The sequence below is a fragment of the Mustelus asterias genome, chromosome 2 (assembly GCF_964213995.1).
Source record: "Mustelus asterias chromosome 2, sMusAst1.hap1.1, whole genome shotgun sequence".
Taxonomy (NCBI): Eukaryota; Metazoa; Chordata; class Chondrichthyes; order Carcharhiniformes; family Triakidae; genus Mustelus; species Mustelus asterias.
Genome location: NC_135802.1, coordinates 51,517,219 through 51,536,877, shown reverse-complemented (window position 1 = coordinate 51,536,877; position 19,659 = coordinate 51,517,219). Strand labels below are relative to the sequence as shown.

General features: G+C 39.5%; 1 protein-coding gene across 2 annotated transcripts in view; it reads left to right on the top strand.

The window, feature by feature from the left end:
- Positions 1–19,659, top strand: part of mindy3 (MINDY lysine 48 deubiquitinase 3) — a 137,949-nt gene that overhangs the window by 20,838 nt on the left and 97,452 nt on the right. For both annotated transcript variants that reach the window (XM_078235275.1, XM_078235285.1), the window contains 5 exons: positions 1,756–1,870; positions 2,190–2,263; positions 5,122–5,201; positions 11,177–11,247; positions 16,322–16,402. In XM_078235275.1, coding sequence (XP_078091401.1) covers positions 1,756–1,870; positions 2,190–2,263; positions 5,122–5,201; positions 11,177–11,247; positions 16,322–16,402 — 421 coding nt within the window. The remainder of the gene's footprint in view (positions 1–1,755; positions 1,871–2,189; positions 2,264–5,121; positions 5,202–11,176; positions 11,248–16,321; positions 16,403–19,659) is intronic.

The following is a 19,659-nucleotide window of genomic DNA, read 5'->3' as shown; positions in this document are numbered from 1 at the left end:
GAGAGAAAAGAATCATTAGCTCCAGCTTTTCATTTGAGGGAACTTGCAAGATTACAAACTCAGTTGTGCCTCTGCTTTTAGTTAATAAAGTTTACCTGTGCAGCTGCATTGTTTTCAATATAATCTTGCCTTGCTACATTTTTAGCCATATGGATGTGTTTGTATTCGCATTAACTTTTAATATACATTTAAAAGTACATGAAAATTAACACACAAAAAAAAACAGCTGAGACTCTTCATTTATGAAGGACAAACATGCTTTTAAACTTCTGCATCTTATCTCTTGGGCTGATTATTTCCTGACTGCTTTATGGGACCATTACCCAGAGTGGATCTGGGTTTCAGGTTTCTGTCAGCTTTCTGTAAAATGTTTTGGAACAAGATGTAACATGTGAGAGATCTATGATAAATCAAGTAAGCCTAATTGCAGCAGTTTGGAGCACTTGGCGATTCACAGTCCATCCTACAGAAACATTTTAAGTGAAATCTGGAATGCCGCAGCTGCCTATGTTTGAATCAAAGGCAGCAATGAATGGACTAGAATTAATATGCAAGCAGTAGTTGTTAGTTTCATCCTCAGCCCAGTTATTGGATCAATTCCTTCCTTTGCAGCTGAAACTGAATACTCCAGGAAAACAAAATTAGGAATATTTGTGTGCCTGAAGCCAATCAGCAGTTCACAACAACTTTCCTTTTCGGTCTTGGATTTATTTGCATCTGGGCTGTTATTAAGCTATCTTTTCCAAAAGCTGATGGTCAGTTTCCTGCTCCCCTGCCTCCACTTAGTTGGATGTTGTAGGAAAGCAAGGTCTTGTGTTAACACAGCACCCGCACGCACACAAACCCCCATTACCTAGTTTAGTGAAAGTGAAAATCTGCTGGGGATATATTGCTCAGAATTGGCAGATCGTTCTGTGTCAATTTGGATCATCGCTCAACACCCAAAGTTAACAGGGGATTGCTCTGACAGCATTGATCCCCAGGGGGTAGTCTTTGGAATTACAAAAAGGATATGCTTGTCTTTTTTACACAAATAATAACCTGTATGAATTTACAGCCTTGCAAATGTTTTTGCGAGACGACTTCAGAGCATTCAAGAGCATCATTTTCAAGTTTGTTTGACAACACACACATTTAACTTAATCCATTCTTTAGTAACACCATTTATCAGATTGTAGCTTCATTTCAAGTTCTTTTTGACTATTCTTATTAAAAATTAAGGAATGCTTTTTCCAATCTAATGATGTAAAATTAAGAATTTAAGACCAAAGTTAGAATGAGCAGCTAATAGCTCAAATTAAAAGTTATACAGCAAATGGCATCCTTTATGCTCTGGAATGACTTATTTGTTTTTACTTCTAACCACTCGTTTTCAGATCTTCAGTTTAATCCAAAGTAGCTTGTTATTCCTTTCTTCCTCCTGTTGCTCAGCTTTCTGTCATCAGTTTTGAGTTTCCCCCTGTAACTTGGAGTTTTTACAGCTGCAATAATTTGAGATTCACAGAATATTCATGGTGAAAACTATGGTTTAATGTTTAATGTTTTGAGTACATTTCAGTTTCATTTGAAGCGTGTAATAAATTGGTGAACATAAACTTGGGATATTCAGTGACATCCATCACATCTTGCTTGTTCACGGTACTCGAATCTTATTGTATAGAAGTCCTTATTTTCAGAGATGAATTTATTTTAAGTATGGACTTAATATTCAAGAATTCTAAGTTTTTAAGATCTTTAATGTAAATAATTTTTCAGAAAACATACATATGCAACTCTAACTGAGCTGAAAGAGGCAATTGTGGATCAGTATTCAACTTGGAAGAATCGGTTTGGAGTCCTCCTTTTTCTTTACTCTGTCATTTTAACAAAGGTTGGTTTACTCCAATTCCTCGTCTTAGAACAAACAGAGACCAACTAAAACAGCTTGTTGGGCAAATCTTTCATGTAATGGATAATCATTTGAAAATATGTCTAACTTTGTAACAGAAAACTAAATATTAACTAGATGTGTCTTACTTTCACTTTATTAATTATATTTAAAATAATTAATTAGAACTGACACCATTTGCTGCATCCGTTACCTATTTATTTATTTAGAAGCAATGTAGTTTAATTTGCTGAATCTTTGTTTTGCATCTTGCGTTACTGTATTCTTTGTTTTCTAAGTGGAATTACATTCTCTTTTCTAGGGCATTGCAAACATTCGAAATGAAATTGAAGATACAGCTGAACCTTTAATTGACCCTGTCTATGGTCACGGAAGGTAGATTCTCATTGATACCAATTTTTAATTTACTGTAAAATGATGTGAAGTCATTTATTAACAAAAGAGGGCTTTCAGCTTACCTTTAAAAGCAGACACTTCAAAATGAGCAGCATTCCTGTTGAGCAAAGGTGTATAGGGTGTCGTGATAACCCATCGAGCAAGTTGTCCAACTGCATGAGTTTACTTTACTACCCTGTTTTCCAAAAGCAACAGAAGGATACTGTTGCATAGGTTTGGGCAATCTAAGCAATGCTTCTGAGCTTTAACTAAACATGGAGAGGATCTGGTCTACACGAGAGTAGCTGATGGCTATCCAGAGTATTTTTATGTACTCCATCCCATTGCCAGTAGGTGATGGTCAAGTTGGGAATTGGAACAATGTTGCACAAGTTTTGGGAAATAAAGAGCAGAGATCTGGTATGTTTGTAAGAGAAAATGGTTGAAGCATCTACCCCAGTCCCAAAGTTTGCCTTTGCCTTGGCATCTATCCTCACCCCCACCTTTCGCGGATTCATCCCTTTTGCCACCGATGTCTCACCCCTCCCTTTATCCTCCTCCTCCTTGCTTTTTTTATTCTTTCAATGTGAGTGACGCTGGCAAGGCTGCATTTTTGCCCAACCCAACTTGTAGAGGTATGAGCGGGGCCTTCTCCTTAAACCACTGCGGTCTTTGTGACAGTACTCCCATAATTATATTAGATAGGATTCCAGGAGAATGTTTCTGGCTCAGTGATGGTAATTCATTGCATGATTTGGAGGGGCACTTGTAGATGGAATTCTTATTATATTGCTGCGCTATGTAGATGTATGTTAGTGAGGACACAGCATGTCAGTAGTGCCGAAGATGGATATGAAGTCCATTGGGTGCATATAATCAAGCAAATCCCACCATCACACTCTTTGAATGGTGTAGTAGGTGGAAACATTCAACATATTCCTGATTAAATGTTCTGGATGTTAAAAAGACTATGAAGAGTCAAGAGTTGAACTGTTCACAGTAGTATACCCAGCCTTTACCTTGTTACCTTGGGGCAGCATGGTAGAACAGTGGTTAGCACTGCTTCTTCACAGCGCCAGGGACCCGTGTTCGATTCCCAGCTTGGGTCACCGTCTATGTGGAGTTTGCACGTTCTCCCCATGTCTGTGTGGGTTTCCTCCAAGTGCTCTGGTTTCCTCCCACATTCTGAAAGACATGCCGATTAGGTGCATTGACCCGAACAGGTGCCGGACTGTGGCAACTAAGGGAATTTCACAGTAACTTCATTGCAATGTTAATGTAAGCCTTACTTGTGACTAATAAATATAACTTTATAACTACGTTAGTGATATGACTGCTGCATATATACTTCTGGTGACGGAGATCCTACAAGTTGTTGACAAGGGACTTAGCAATGCTGGTACTGATGACGTTCCAGGGAGATAGCTGTGCTTTCTCTCGTTCAAGATTATCATTTCCTGACATTATTCTATTAATAATCCACTTGTCAGCTCAAACTTGGATGCTGTCCAGCTTCAACTGCCTTGGCCCTAAGCTCTGGAATCTCCTTCCTAAACATCTCTTTTTTTTTATATCTTCAATTTTTTCATTTCAGACGCTCATTAAAACCTACCTCTGATTAAGCTTTTAGTCATCTGCCCAATGTCATCTTATATGACCCAGTGTCAAATTTAGTTTTATTATACCACTGTTAAGTATTTGGAAATTTTTTCTTGTGTTGAAGCACTTGAATTGTAGGAGTTGCTTTTGTCCTGTGTCAGGTTGGCATAGACTTCTTTATTATTTGAGAAGTTGAATATGAACACTGCAGTGATCAGAAAATAACATCATTCCTGACCTTACGAAGGGAAGGTCCCTGTTGAAGCATTTGGAGATGTTGATCCTGAGGGCACCTCTCCAAGAAGCTCCCAACAATAATCGGAGTCTTCAATGCTTAACTTCTGACAGCTAGGACTGCCCTCCTTTCCGTTAGGTATGACTAGCTTACAGAGTTTCAGCTTTGACCCTCATTTTGCTGGGACTCGTTGGTCAAATGCTGTCTTGACATTGCGAGCACCAACCTCGGCTGTAGCACCACAATCTTGCATGTCCAAGAAGAAAGCTGTGATGAAGTTTAGCGTCCGTTTGGCCAGAACTCGAAGCATCAATAAGTGGTTTATTGGAGAGTAGATGTTGTCTGGAACTATTAATATCTATAATTTTTCCCATGATTGGACGGTGGCTGATAGGGTGGCCTCTTAAATTGTGTATAGAGCTGTGAACGCTGGCTTGTGTCTTTACTTGTATATTCTTGAATTTTGGTTTCTGTTCTGATTGTTTTCAGTGACTTTTTTGTGGGGAGGGCTCTTATATTTGTCAACACTTAGCTACCAATACTGTACAGTAGTTTGTCACCTCCAGTTTGTAACCCAGAATTTAACATCTTTTAAAAATAAGAGGATCTTTCTGTTTTCAATCTTAGGCTTATCACGGCAGTTAATCGAGATTAGTTTTGAGAGGGGCTTAATTCCTCTGATACATTGATTCGTGCATTCAATAGCACATTTAGGCTGGTCAGTGTTATCAAGGGAAGTTTAGAAACTGCTTCCATTTAAATTAGTCCAATATTCAGCAAGGGCATTCTGTTTTATATTATTGCATGTTTTATTAATCTAATGGTTAAGTCCAAGTTTAAATTTACACCTTTGAAAGTTAATGCACTTTGTTTTGCACATCATTCAACTCTCTTTAGTTTGTTCTGAGTAAAATCTCCAAACTATCCCTATCATTTGTACGGGAGCTTAGAGGAGGATTGATTGTGATGAAATGGATTAAATTGGTTCTGATTGTTTCCCCACTTTGGATTTTTTTCCTTCCAGCCAAAGTCTAATCAATTTACTCCTGACTGGATATGCAGTACTAAATGTATGGGATGGAGACCGAGAGTGTTCCGGAATGAGTAAGTTTGTGTATTTGTAAACTATATGTTCCTTCAGAGGATTCTTAACGTAGAATTATTTTTAAGACTTGGTTAATTTGTAACACAGAAACAGAAGATGCTGGAAAATCTCAGCCGGTCCGATAGCATCTGTGGGGACAGAATAGAGCCAATGTTTCAAGTCTGGATGACCCTTCATCAGAGCTGAAGACAAGGAAACTAGGACGAGATTTATACTGTGAGGGGGTGTGTGTGTGGGGGGGAGAGAGCTGTCATTGAAAGGGGGGCATAGACAAAAAGACAAAGGGAGTTCAGTGGTAATACTAAAGGCTAGGAATGATGCTAAAAGCATCCATTAAGAGATCAGGATGTGTAAATGGCAGAACAAAGGTGCAGAGTATAGGAGCGTGGCAGGTGGCCATAGCGGTGGGCGGGGGGGAGAGAGACACCAGATGAAAAGCAAGATTTTAGAAGTGGAAAAATAAAGATAAGAATGTAAAGTAATAAAAATCTATTTAATAAGGTAAAAAGAAGAAATGAAATAAAATAAATGGAAATGAGGTGGAGGGGAGAATTCATGCTCTGAAGTTGTTGAACTCGATGTTCAGTCCGGAAGGGTGTAAAGTGCCTAACCAGAAGATGAGGTGCTGTTCTTCCAGTTTATGTTGGGATTCACTGGAACATTGCAAAAGGCGAAGGATGGACATGTGGACAAGAGACCAGGATGGTGTGTTGAAATGGCAAGCAACAGGAAGGCCTGGGTCCTGCTTGCGGATGGACTGCAGGTGTTCTGCAAAGTGGTCACCCAGTCTGCATTTGGTCTCACTTGGTTCTGGCTGGGGAACACACACTGCAGGATCATCATCTTTCTGTTCAAAGAAAAAAAAGTTCATATTTTACAAATTATAATGTGAGAACACTCGTGGATAATCTCGAGTGATCATGCAGGAAGAAGAACCCCAATCATATCATGTGAGCTACCAAAAGTCCAAGTTCACATTGCTGCCCTCAGTGAGATCTGTTTTCCCGGGGAGGGATGGCTGAAGGAACAAGCAGAGGAATACATCTTCTGGAAAGGAAAGACGGGCAGTGACCCTCGTATCCACAGAGTTGGTATTGCCATCTAGAATAAGATCAGAGATACACAGCCAGAACTCCCCAGTTGTATAAATGAAAGACTTGTGACATTCACCGGCAGCCCTGCTGTAATCAACATGGCGTCATCAGCACTTCTGCCCTGACCCTTGACTCCAATGGAAATGTTCCATTCTAACCTTGATGAAATCCTCACTGTCATCCCAAAACGAAAAACTGTTATGCTACTGGAGCACATCAATGCCTGGATTGGCCATGACTCTGATGTCTGCAGCAGAACCATTGGGGAAATCGGGTTTGGAAAAGTCATTGTAAATTATGTACTCCTGCTTACAGTGTAGTCAGCATGACCTCATTATGACAATCATCTTTCACCAGAAAGACAAATACAAAACAAATTCTTGATCAAAGCATCGGCACCTCCTAGATTGTCATTGTACAGGTCAAACATCTAAGTGATATCTTTATCACTTGATCCATGTGGAGTCTGATGCCTGCTGGGTAGGTCATGGATTTGTTTGATTTGTGCTGAACCTCGGCTGGCCTACATGTGACTCCAGACCCACAACAGTGTGGTTGACTCTTAACTGCCCTATGAAATGGGCTAGCAAGCCACTCAGTTTGGGATGGGCAACAAATGCAGGTTTTGCCATGAAAAATATAATAACAATGCTGAAATATATAGTGACTTTAAAAGTGGTGCATGGTTGCTTTAAGAGCTGATCACATGATTTGATGACGATGTCATTCGAGTGTGTGCTTCGGCTTCTGTTTTACTTTCAGTTTTGTATTGTGCAGTGCAGAGAGAGCAGCTGTTCAATAAAACCTGCTGTGTTTTTGTTTGAATCTGCATGTGCTAACCAAGTCTTTTCTTATCTGTTAAAACCCACAAACCCTAACATAGTTAGGAGATTGCAATGACCTGGAACAAAACTGACCAGCTTTCATTGCCTGCCTGCAAGCCAAGGCAGCATTCAAACAGCTGAAGACTGACGCACGAGACAAACCCCAACCCAAATCCATGTGATGGGAAGAGAAACCCTGAGAGATCCAACAATATGCTGGCCATCATGAAACGCAAAACTTTTTTGAAGCCACCTTGGCCATCCATAGACCAAGTTCAAATTGACAAAATCCCCATGGCTCACAGGATGACAATACCATCCATCAACACTAGAAAGACCATCTTAAACAGCTGCAGGCTATCCACCAGTATACCCTGGGGTAGAATCCATGGGAGAGCTCCATCAAGCAATCAAATGGATGACAAACAACCATGCTCTTACCTCCATGGAATTCTAGCTGAAGCCCAATCAAAAGGCCCCCGCGAGTGTCAGCCGAGTCACTCGGCGCCCGCGAGTGTCAGCCGAGTCACAGGGCGCATTTGCTCACTTCAAAACTCCATGCACTCATCGTATGAATTTGGGAAGTAAATGAACCCACCACCCACCCACCCTGTAGACTTCAAGAATGCAAGAATTGTAACTGTCTTAATGCTGTGGAAACTTTTGAGATATTTCCTGTTCATAGCAGGGAAAATCCTGACTCCTTCTCCTGATTCGCCTACTTCCTGTGACTGAGGAAATCCTCCAGAGGCCATATGGCATTAGACCTTCAAGAGGAATCACGAACATGGTCTTTGTTGCCAGACAATCCAAGATAAATTTATTTACTGCATTTATGAACCTGGCCAAAGCATTTGACCCTAAATTGTGAGACTCTCTGGATTGTGCTGTAAAGATTTGGATATCCAAGAAACTTTATCATGTGTGTTAGCCCCCATGCTATTTACATTCTGCTTGACAGTGGCCTATCAAAGACACTCTGATGTCAGCGGTATATATCACCTAGATGGAAAAACTTGCCAAAGCTATACTGACCACCATAGAAATACTTGATCGACGGTTTGTGGATGAGCGCAGTTGCATTGCCCAGTCTGCACCAGATTTGTAAACCACTCCCGCTCTCTTTAGTTACACATATAGGAAACATGGCCTGAGCTTAAATGTTGGCAAAACAAAAACTCAAATACCAACCCACACCTGATAAGCCAAATGTTCCACCTCCATTGGAAGAACTCTGGAATATGTTGAGCACTTCCCATATATTAACAGCCACCTCTCTTAGAAGGTCATCATTGACAAGGAGATACAAAACCATATTAGCTTCACCAGCTCAGCCTTTTACGAACAATGGCAGCCAGGGTTTGAGACAAAGACTCGCAAGTCAACAAAAGTCCGAATTTACAGATCTGTTGTACTTACCTCATTCCTGTACTGCATTGGGATTTAGACTGTGTATCAGTGATAACAAAGCGCGCTAGACAAATTCCATCTGTAATGTCTTCGTTGCATCCTCCAGATTCAATGGGAGGACCAATGAACAAACACTTATGTCCTTCTTGAAGCCAGCTCCATAATTATTAAAGCAAATTTCCAGCAGCTTCGATGGATTGGACACTCTAGATGGCCGCAAGTTCTCGCTTGCCAATCCTGTTTTCTCAAAACGCAAATGGCCAATGTTCCAAGGAAGGATTAAAAAGATGCTTTAAATTCACTTGAGCTGTCCTTGAAGCATAGCAATATTGACCTCACTGATGGGAGGAATTTACTACCAATCATTCAAAATGGTACAACTTGTCCATGAACATAGAACATTACAGCGTAGTACAGGCCCTTCGGCCCTCGATGTTGCGCCGACCAGTGGTACCAATCTAAAGCCTCTCTAATCTACACTATTCCAATATCATCCATATGTTTATCCAATAACCATTTGAATGCTCTTAATGTTGACGAGTCCACTACTGCTGCAGGCAGGGCATTCCATGCCCTTCCTACTCTCTGAGTAAAGAACCTACCTCTAACATCTGTCCTATATCTCTCACCCCTCAATTTAAAGCTATGTCCCCTCGTGTTAGCCATCACCATCTGAGGAAAAAGGCTCTCACTATCCACCCTATCTAATCCTCTGATCATCTTGTATGCCTCTATAGAACATAGAACAATGAAGCCTCATTAAGCTTTGAGTTACAACTTATTTGATAAAGCAGAGTGGCAGTAGAGAAGGAGAGGGGGGAAAAAAGCAAATCCTGTATTCTGGACCCCACCGTGATGTAGGGTATCCTGACTCTTGCACCCAAAGATATGCGGGTCAAGGAGCTGCCTGTTCAGTCACAAGGGGACCTGTGGCAGAAACTTGTGACCCTGAAGATGATCTCGAATCGAGAGACAGCTGACAACGATTTGACCTCTAGGTGGCAGCAGAGGTTTTTGTTTGTGCTTCAACCAAAAAGACTAGTTCAGGAACACTGCCTAGTCGCTGAAAGCTCAAACTTTTATTACATATTTACTTTTAATGTTCAAAAAGAAAAGGAATCACATGTTTTCTTCAATTGCTTTTGATTTTCATAAAGATTTTTGATTCTTGTGCTTTATGACATATTAAGATCCTTTTCATATTTTCAAATTATTTTAACTTCTATCAGGGTTTTGTACACCTCTTTCTGTGATATTGAGACAGTGTTCTGCCATTTAATGAAACAAGCCTGCAGTAATGGGAAACTAGAAGTTTGGTAATGGTATTATGATGGGAATATTGCATTCAAGAACATGTTTACAGCCCAAAGGCTAAATTATAACGTAACTTGCATCAAAAAGTTCATGTATAAACTAAGTAATCCAAGTTTAAAAACATGGAAGGATGTCATTCTGATGTAATAACAAAAATAGACAAATTCAGAAGGTACCTAGTGAGTGGGATACTAAAAGATGGAATATTGAATTAAAACTAGTAAAGTTACAAACCATGCACCAAGTTTGTCTGTCTGTTTTGTTTATCTTTGAATGCTATCTATAAGTTGGTTTTATTTTTGCACTGAAATTCAATGCGGTGTTTTTCTTGTATGTGGGATTAAGCCACTTAATCCATTTTGTTGAATGTTTCATTAACTTTGGTCATCTACCTAGGTGTGTGTGTTTTATCAGTCCCATTTTCTAACTTGACAGTGCAGGTTCTTCATCTGTTATTAATTTACTACTCTTGTGTCAAATTTTAGTATGTATTGTAAATACTTTAGGGAATAAAATTGATATCTATTTGGCAGCTGGGTAGTTTCTCGTGCTTATGATGGTTAAAAGCAAATGCACAATATTGAAGCTCAAATTCAGTGTGTGAACGGTTTGCCCCTGAGGTGTTCTACACTTTCTAATATCCATTGCAATACCATAGGGGTGAATCCAGTTAAGTCTCTAAAGGAAGAACGAAATGCTGTAAACATTCTGTGTCAGTCTTTCACACCTTTTAATAACCAGCTTAAAGGAGTATTAATTTGGTTGGGGGCAGGGGTGGCTGAAGCAGCTTTCCGAGATGCATGGTTACAGGACACTGTTTTGCCAACCCTTCTGTCTTGCATTAAAGTGGCTAGCTGTTAAAATTAATCAGTCATGGCTTTGAGCAGTATTTCTGCTAACCCATTTCAGCTATCCTTCAGTAAATATTTCAGCTATCTAAGCAAATTGTAATAATTGAAAATCTTTATTTTAAAAAAGAGTCACCACCATTTGGATGATCATGCTTTTCTTACGAGAGAATTGGGAATTTGATTCTCTTAACTAATTCTTTAAAGCCAGGCAAATATATTTTATATATATATATATATATATATATATGTATATACTGAAATGCCCCCATAAGGTATGTCTGACTGTACTTCTAACCATTCGTCCTGTTCTATTAATGTTTTTCCGAGAGCTGCAATTTTTTGATAAGTTTTAACATTTTCATATAAAATATCCATTCAAAATTTGAATGTTCTTCCATAGTTTGTTTTGGTCGTGAACAATTTTGTTTAATCGCAGGAACCTTGTTTCTTGGCTCTGAGTGCTATAATTGTTCTGTTTCAGAACTCCATGGTATAAGAAATCAATCTACTGTTGGTTTTCTGACATTAATGGAGTCTTTGCGCTATTGTAAGGTAAGCACTTGGAACTTGATAGTTTGCAGTGCAAAAGTAATTTTTGGCACAGTTTTAAAGTTATGACCCTATATTTTTAATGCAAGCTTCTTTTTCCCAAAAAATGCATTAGGGAAGTGCTTCAGAAATGCTTTTCATCTTCCTTCAGGCCTCGTGGTATAACCTTTCTGTTACAGTAGATAAAGTCTTAGACCAGAAATCAAAGCTATGTATTATATGTATATCTTAAATCATTAAAAGATCTTATTTAGTTTGTAATAAACTGTGATGACGTATTGACTGTTAACATGCCTTGATAATAAAGAGGTTTAGATGAAGAGCGTTATAATTTGCATAAAATCATTTTGGATGCTGTAGTCCTCATTTAGAAGTCAACTGTCGTAAGATTTGTAATTTGCATTAAATTTAGAAAGTTAGTTAATACAAACATCAGTTGAAAGCCCAAATAATTGGACCATTCTGGAACTTGAAATTCTTACAAGCATTTTGGAAGAACTAATGTAGGGGGAAGTTATACAATAAATGGCAGAGCCATCAAGAGTATAGAAACACAGAGGGACCTAAGTGTGCAAGTCCACAAATCCTTGAAGGTGGCAGCATAGGTGGAGAAGGTGGTGAAGAAGGCATATGGTATGCTTGCCTTTATAGGACGGGGTATAGAGTATAAAAGCTGGAGTCTGATGTTGCAGCTGTATAGAACGCTGGTTAGGCCACATTTGGAGTATTGTGCCCAGTTCTGGTCGCCGCACTCCCAGAAGGACGTGGAGGCTTTAGAAAGAGTGCAGAAAAGGTTTACCAGGATGTTGCCTGGTATGGAGGGTCTTAGCTATGAGGAGAGATTGGGTAAACTGGGCTTGTTCTCCCTGGAAAGACGGAGAATGAGGGGAGACCTAATAGAGGTGTACAAAATTATGAAGGGTATAGATAGGGTGAACAGTGGGAAGCTTTTTCCCAGGTCGGAGGTGACAATCACGAGGGGTCACGGGCTCAAGGTGAGAGGGGCGAGGTATAACTCAGATATCAGAGGGACGTTTTTTACACAGAGAGTGGTGGGGGCCTGGAATGCGCTGCCAAGTAGGGTGGTGGAGGCAGACACGCTGGCATCGTTTAAGACTTACCTGGATAGTCACATGAGCAGTCTGGGAATGGAGGGATACAAACGATTGGTCTAGTTGGACCAATGAGCGGCACAGGCTTGGAGGGCTGAAGGGCCTGTTTTTTGTGCTGTACTGTTCTTTATTCTTTGTTCACAACTAAGCTATGAAGTTTTATGATATTCCAAATTTAGTAGAATCTATAAGTCACTTTTGAATTCTTTCCTTCGATTAGTCCTGAAAACGCAAGACTGGGGAAAGATGAAGATGCAGTTGGTTGATTTATTATTGTTGAGTGATTTAAATAAACATTTGCTGATCTGTTCTTGCAGGCTTAGCTTCAAATGTTTTCTAAACAGGAAGTGCAAATTTTGCCATAGTTACTTAGCATAAATGTATAAGTGCCAAATGCTGCTTCAGCTAGATAGAATATTGGGGCAGGAAGGTCCACGTTCAATGCAGGCAGTCCTCGGACCGAGGACACAAAGAAAACTGTCTTGTATCAGAATATTATAAGATGGAATAGATTTTCTCATAGGAACAATGTTATAAATTGAGGAGTGATACCTGAGCCAAGGCTTGATACCCTATTTTCACCAAAATCATCCAGAATTTTGAACTCCATTGATTATAAAGAAAGTAGCAATAAATCAATATAAAATATAAATTTTAAAGAAAACAAAGATTCACCAAGTAAAAATGCGCTGGAACAGCAACTGAGAGTGTCGAGTCGGAGTTGGGCGGCGCAGGATGTCAATGTATATGTCTGAAACTTTAAACTTGTTCACTGACATGGTGTTATAAATTTGAAACCTGTGTCAATTTATGAATGTTATAAGTGCCTTTTGTTGTAACTCAAACATCGTAAAGTTGAGGACTGCCTGTATCTAGCCTGTGTCAGTTGCCTGATCTCAGTTGTAGTGCCTGCATGGCTGGTACAGTTCACCTCAGTGTCTCTGACTTAGGTATAGGAAGGTTAACCATGGTTGCCACTCCTGATCATTGCTCAGCAACTCCCAGTGAAAGTGCAACATGTGTAGATGTTGGTTGAAGACTGACAGGTTTATGGCTGTGATATCTCTGATCAACTGATCGGCTAACATGCTGCCAAATGTACCAGGTGATTAGCGAGCCTTCAGTAGAAGAGACAAAAGGAAAAAATTATAGATAAGTATTTTATAAGTGGATTAACAGGCAATCTTTCACGTTTGGAATCAGTGTTAAATACTTAAGAGGCCACTGTGCAAAGCTGATGGAATTAAATCAAATCACAGATGCTTTTTTGAGGTCATTAATATTTCCAGGTGAGCACCATAATTGAGTGCAACTGCTCGTGACATTGAGTACTAAAGTGGTAACAGTGTTCTGCTGCTCTTCACTAATAAACTTACTTGGAACACCAAGCCTAAAATGTGTTCACAGTGGCTTAGGATGCCAGTTTCTTTGAAATGAAAATGTATTTACCAAAATGTTTACTGAGTATAATTAATGTAAACATTGATATCCAAAAGAAAAGTATACAATGCGCATGGGATTAGGACATAAATAAAGAACATTTTTCCTTTCAACAGAATGAGAAAACAAAACATGCATATGTTTAGTTCTTTTAGTTTTGCCAACGTTGTGGGGTGCCCAAGTGTAGCTAGTCTTTCAAATTTGTTAAATTCCGTTTTAATATGCTCATCCCTAGCTTTACTGAACTGCCAGAAATGTTCGGTATTTAAAGCATATTGTGCCAAACGCTTTGTGTAAACATTGGACACATTTCACCAATTATAGAAATATAATTTATGTCTCAACTTTTCTTGGTATGAATTTTGAAAATATTTCTTTGAAACAATGGTTTAAAAAGCAGACCATCTTTCTTTTTGGCCTGTATTCCAAAATCTTTATCAGTGAATGTAGCCAAGCCACTTTGTACAGACCTATACTTCAGCTTTTTGTTTGTAACTCCATCTTATTTTAAGCTTCAAAAGTTACTTACATTTAATACAGCAGATGTACAAATGTACAACTCTGGGGTGCAGGATTAAAACTTCAATTCCCAAATTCACCATCCCAGTTGTGCTTCTCATGGGAGGTTTAAAGTTAAAATTTATTTATTAGTCACATTAAGACTGACATTAACACTGCAATGAAGTTACTGTGGAATTCTCCGAGTCGGCACAGTCCGGCGCCTGTTCGGGTCAATGCACCTAACCAGCACGCCTTTCAGAATGTGGGAGGAAACCGGAGCACCTGGAGGAAACCCACACAGACACGGGGAGAATGTGCAAACTCCACATAGACTGTGACCAAGCCGGGAATCAAACCCTGGTCCCTGGCACTGTGAAGCAGCAGGACTAACCACTGTGCTTAAGCAGAAGTCAACAATTTTGTCTCGTGTGGCAACTCAACCCAGACCAAGTTTTGGGTTCTTTGGATGGAGACTCTGGAATAATGTTCCTAACGTTGTATAACTGCCTAATTGACATAACTCTGCTGCCATAATCTAGATATATTCATGATCTGCATTTGTACCATACATTAAAGTAAGATGAGGAAAGGATTTTTCTTTAAGTTCTGTTCATTGACCATGCATTTCATTGAAACTACCAGTTACTCCAGGATTTGGCACTGTGACTATATGAAATATAGGCACTGTAAACATTTATAGTTTATCACCCATTGAAAATCTGGTTTCCATAAATTGATCAAAATACTCCCTTTGCTTCCAACATAAGGACTTTGAACAAGTTGAAACATCACATTTTATGTTATTTCTATTGATTGGCTTTTGGTTTTTAATACCTTTAATGAAAGATTTTATTTGAAATTCTCAGCCTTTCTCGAGTCAATATCTTTGCCCAAAGTTTTGACTCTGAATTCAAAACATGTTGAACATGTCCAATTTTCCAGTAGAATTACTGGATTTTTTTAAAGCTTCCTAGCACTTTTTAACTGGGGAGGAGGAGAAGAAACCATACAGATCATTTTGAAAAAGATGAAGACTGAGAATTAGTGAGTAGTAAGAGGAAGAGACAGTAGTTATGTAGAGGACTAAACAATGCAATGGTAACAGGAAATGGAAAAGTGTCAGAGGTTTTTTTAAAATTCCTTTCTCAAAATTGCAAAGCCAATGCGCAGAGTGAATAGGGCAAGACCTTAATCCATCTCCTTGCTGGCACCAAAATCCAAGTTCAAATTGAATCCAATTTATAGCCCCCACAAGAGAAACATACTGATCCAAGCTGATAAGTAGAGGCATTACACCTGACTTGGGCTTTATCCTGCACTTGATCTTCACCAAAAGGCTGAGAAGTACCAGAGATCGAGGAAGCTGGGAGGAAAGCCACTTAGTGCCATGTTAGCTCTACACACAACCATTGAGGGTCCCTTGGCTTGCCACACCACAGTATAACTTACTATTTGTTCACCCATCCAAAATAATAGCAAAAGAAGCAGAAGAGGACAAAGAAACTAGGGTCTAGCATGAAAGAAGCAGGAGAAAAATACATCCAGGAGTAGATGAAGAGAAACGTCTGATATATCACAGACCAGACACTGTGTTATCCAACTTGCCATGTTCAGTGATCAGGGTGATCAACTGGTTGCATAAAGTTGCTGTGATGGAATTAATGGTACATTATATCACGATAGATGGCTGCCAGTGTACCCGACAGGTGCTAATTATATTTTTCAGGTTCAAATGACTTCTAAACATTGGAACTATTTTCCTGTTGAAAATTAGTTTTACAAGATTTAAATACATAATGAAATTGAGTTTGCATTTATTGGCATATTTAATGACTAGAAATAGGCTCTATTCTTATTTTGTAGGCTTATATTTTTAGCTCTAAATACTTGCACCCATTGTATTAGATGTTGATGTCACATCATCTGAGCTAGTATGATGCTGCTTTGGATATATCTCATCAGTAGAAACTGTTTGTGTTTAATGCACCTTTGCATTTTTAAAATTGTCTTCAATTGCATTTTAGGTTGGAGCATTCCTGAAATCCCCTAAATTTCCCGTGTGGATACTTGGCAGCGAAACACATCTAACTGTATTCTTTGCAAAGGTAATCTTTACTGCTCTGTTCAATCAGACAAATGCTGTCTGGTTCATTTTTGTGTTTTTAAAGAGGGAACAACTCTCTTTTGAAAAATAACAAACCAAATACTTGAAGCACAGATTTAACTTTTTTCCCTGAAAGCAATTGGTCTTTTGTTGCAACGTTGGGGTGGGGATGAACAGCTGGATGAATTGATGTTGCGTTCTATTTTCTCTTAGAAGTAAAATGTTCATCTTTGTCACTAGAAAATAGCTAACAGATTTCATGAAGACAGTTCACAAGCAAAAATTGGATTTTGGTTTACAAAAATACTTCTTCCCTTTCCTACTCTTTATTTGCTCATTTGATGTGGGTGATGGTGGCACTTAATTGATGGCAATTAAGTGCCACCATCACCCACATCAAATGAGCAAATAAAGAGTAGGAAAGGGAAGAAGTATTTTTGTAAACCAATTGCCTGGAGAATGTGTTAATGACCTTAAATTGTTGGAACCCTTTTTGTAACAATGCTCCCAAATAGCAGAGGGTCAGAAATTCCAGGATTCTAATCTACTGATGATAAACGCTAGTATCTGTCCAAATCAGGACCATTTATGACTTGGGAGGGGAATATGCAGGTGGTGTTCTCATGATATTACTCCAATTTGGTGGTTGAGAAAATGGGGTCCTGAGAGGCTATTTGGAGCACAAGTACTTGAGGGACAAGATAGTGTTATGATCTTGGTGGAGACTCGTAATGTTTTCATTATTTGTTGAAACCTGAAAGCCCAGGTGTTTACTAAAAGAACGAACTCCAAGGTTTATTGTTAAAACCAAATGATTTTACTACACAAAATCAAAAGAACATGAATACTAATAACACTCATCTTAAATATTCATGAACATTAAACATATTCAAAGTACAGTGAGCAGTTACTTTTAGTCTAAACCAAACTACTTAATTCAAATTTCTTTCCACACCTATTTGACTTGCACCTAAGTCCAATAGCTACCAGAAATTGGAAGGTTAGCCACTTGGCCTGAGTACTGTTTCAAAGTTCATAAAGGTTGCGATTTATTCGGCCTTGCGCTTCATTCCAAGAAGGTTTTCCCTTAAATTCTTTTTCAGCTGTGCCACGGTTGTAGACTCCCAGTTCAACACAGGCATTCACAAGCATCTTCAATGTAGCCACCTCCAGTCAGAGCTACAGTGCTTCTAATGTTCTTTAACTGAAAAATCTTGCATCTAGGATCTCTCCCTGTTTCCTAACATCGCTGTAATCGAGCCTGTCATTGAAGACATGAGACCCGCTCTCATTAATTACAACTGGGATCGGAGTGAGAAAACTCTGAATACATTAAGAACTGCTCAAAGTTTACTTTGAGTTTCCTCACTCCGATCCCTGTTGTAATTAATGAGAGTGGGTCTCGTGTCTTCAATGACAGGCTCGATTACAGCGATGTTAGGAAACAGGGAGAGATCCTAGATGCAAGATTTTTCAGTTAAAGAACATTAGAAGCACTGTAGCTCTGACTGGAGGTGGCTACATTGAAGATGCTTGCGATGCTAGGCACAACGCCAATGACTACTGGTTACAACTTTGCCAGAATATCCAGATGTCCTATATAGGAAATACTAGGAATATGCATTAAGGTAAGGATCTGTCAGCAAGGAAGACAACTGCATTGCGAACAAAGGCAGAGGAGATGGTCATCAAATGCAATAAACAGTTGGAGAAATGGGTGGAACACTACCTTGAGTTGTAGGGGAAAGACAGTCACCAAGGAAGCTCCCGACAACATCTGCCTGTCACAGAAGTACTGGAAATCAAATCCTTAGTGGAGGATCTTAGCAAAGCTATTGACTTGCTTGCCTTGTACAAAACTCCATGAAGCATGGGAATCTGGTACTCAGCCACATCTGCATGTTCTGCCGCTGCTGGAGGGAGGGGGCAGTTATTCAGGATATGCATGATGTAAAGGTTGTGATCTTGTACAAAAATGAGAGTGACTGCAGCAATAGCACCAACTATTGATGCATTACCTTACTGAGCGTTGTGGGATAAGTATTTGGTCATGTTGTCATTGTCAAACTATAGATCCTGATACATCTATCCCAAATCCTAGTGTGGCTTTGAAACTGGAAAATTTACATGGTGGCACAGTGGTTAGCACTGCTGCCTCACAGCGCCAGGACCCGCGTTCGATTCCTGGCTTGGGTCATTGTCTGCAGAGTTTGCACATTCTCCCCGTGTCTGTGTGAGTTTCCTCTGGGTGCTCCAGTTTCCTCCCGCAGTCCAAAGATGTATGGGTTAGGTAAATTGGCCATGATTCTTTTTAAAAATTGCCCCTTAGTGTCGGGGGATTAAAAGGATAAATATGTGGGGTTATGGGGATACGACCTGGATGGGATTGTTGTTGGTGCAGGGTCGATGGGCCAAATGGCCGCCTTCTGTACTGTAGATTCTATGATTCTATATGATCTTCTCAATGAACAAAGGAGACAATTATCATCAATCTCACCAAGACATTCAACCATGTGAGCAGAGGCAGCCTATTTAAGCTGCTGAATAAAATTGACTGTCCTCTGGGGCTGCTCAGTGTGATCTGTTTAAACAACATGATGGGTAAGGTCGGCTTTGACAGGGCACATCATTCTTGCATATCAAAGGGCTTTGACATAGGGTCATCTGGACTCAAAATGTCTGCTCTTTTCTCTCCTTACAGATGCTGCCAGACCTGCTGAGATTTTCCAGCATTTTCTCTTTTGGTTTCAGATTCCAGTATCCGCAGTAATTTGCTTTTACACATCATTCTGATGTTGACACTCGTTGGTATATTTTCTCATGTCTAAATATATGTGTCTTGTGCATCCTGTTATATGTCTACATCTTCAGAAGATGTCCATTTGCACACCAGGTCTGATAGAAAGCTATTCAGCCTTTCCTACCTTCAATCCAAGACAACAAGTGTACCAAGTCCTAATTTGAGTTGCTTTAGACCAATGATGTTCCACTCATTCCATACTGAGGAACACCTTTAGTGGCAATTGGACAAACTCTTTCTCCTTTGTAAAAGCTTCGGTTTGACTATCAGCATCAGGAAGATGATTGTCATGGCCCAACCATTGTTACAGTTGTCATATCGCCATCAATCAGCATTGATAATGTGACACTGGAGAGTGTTGTTTGTGTGATAATGGAGCATAGATGTGAAGCCTAATGTTGAAATAACATGTACAGCTGAGGAAGAGAGTGTTGTGTCACAACAACCTGACCAAAAAC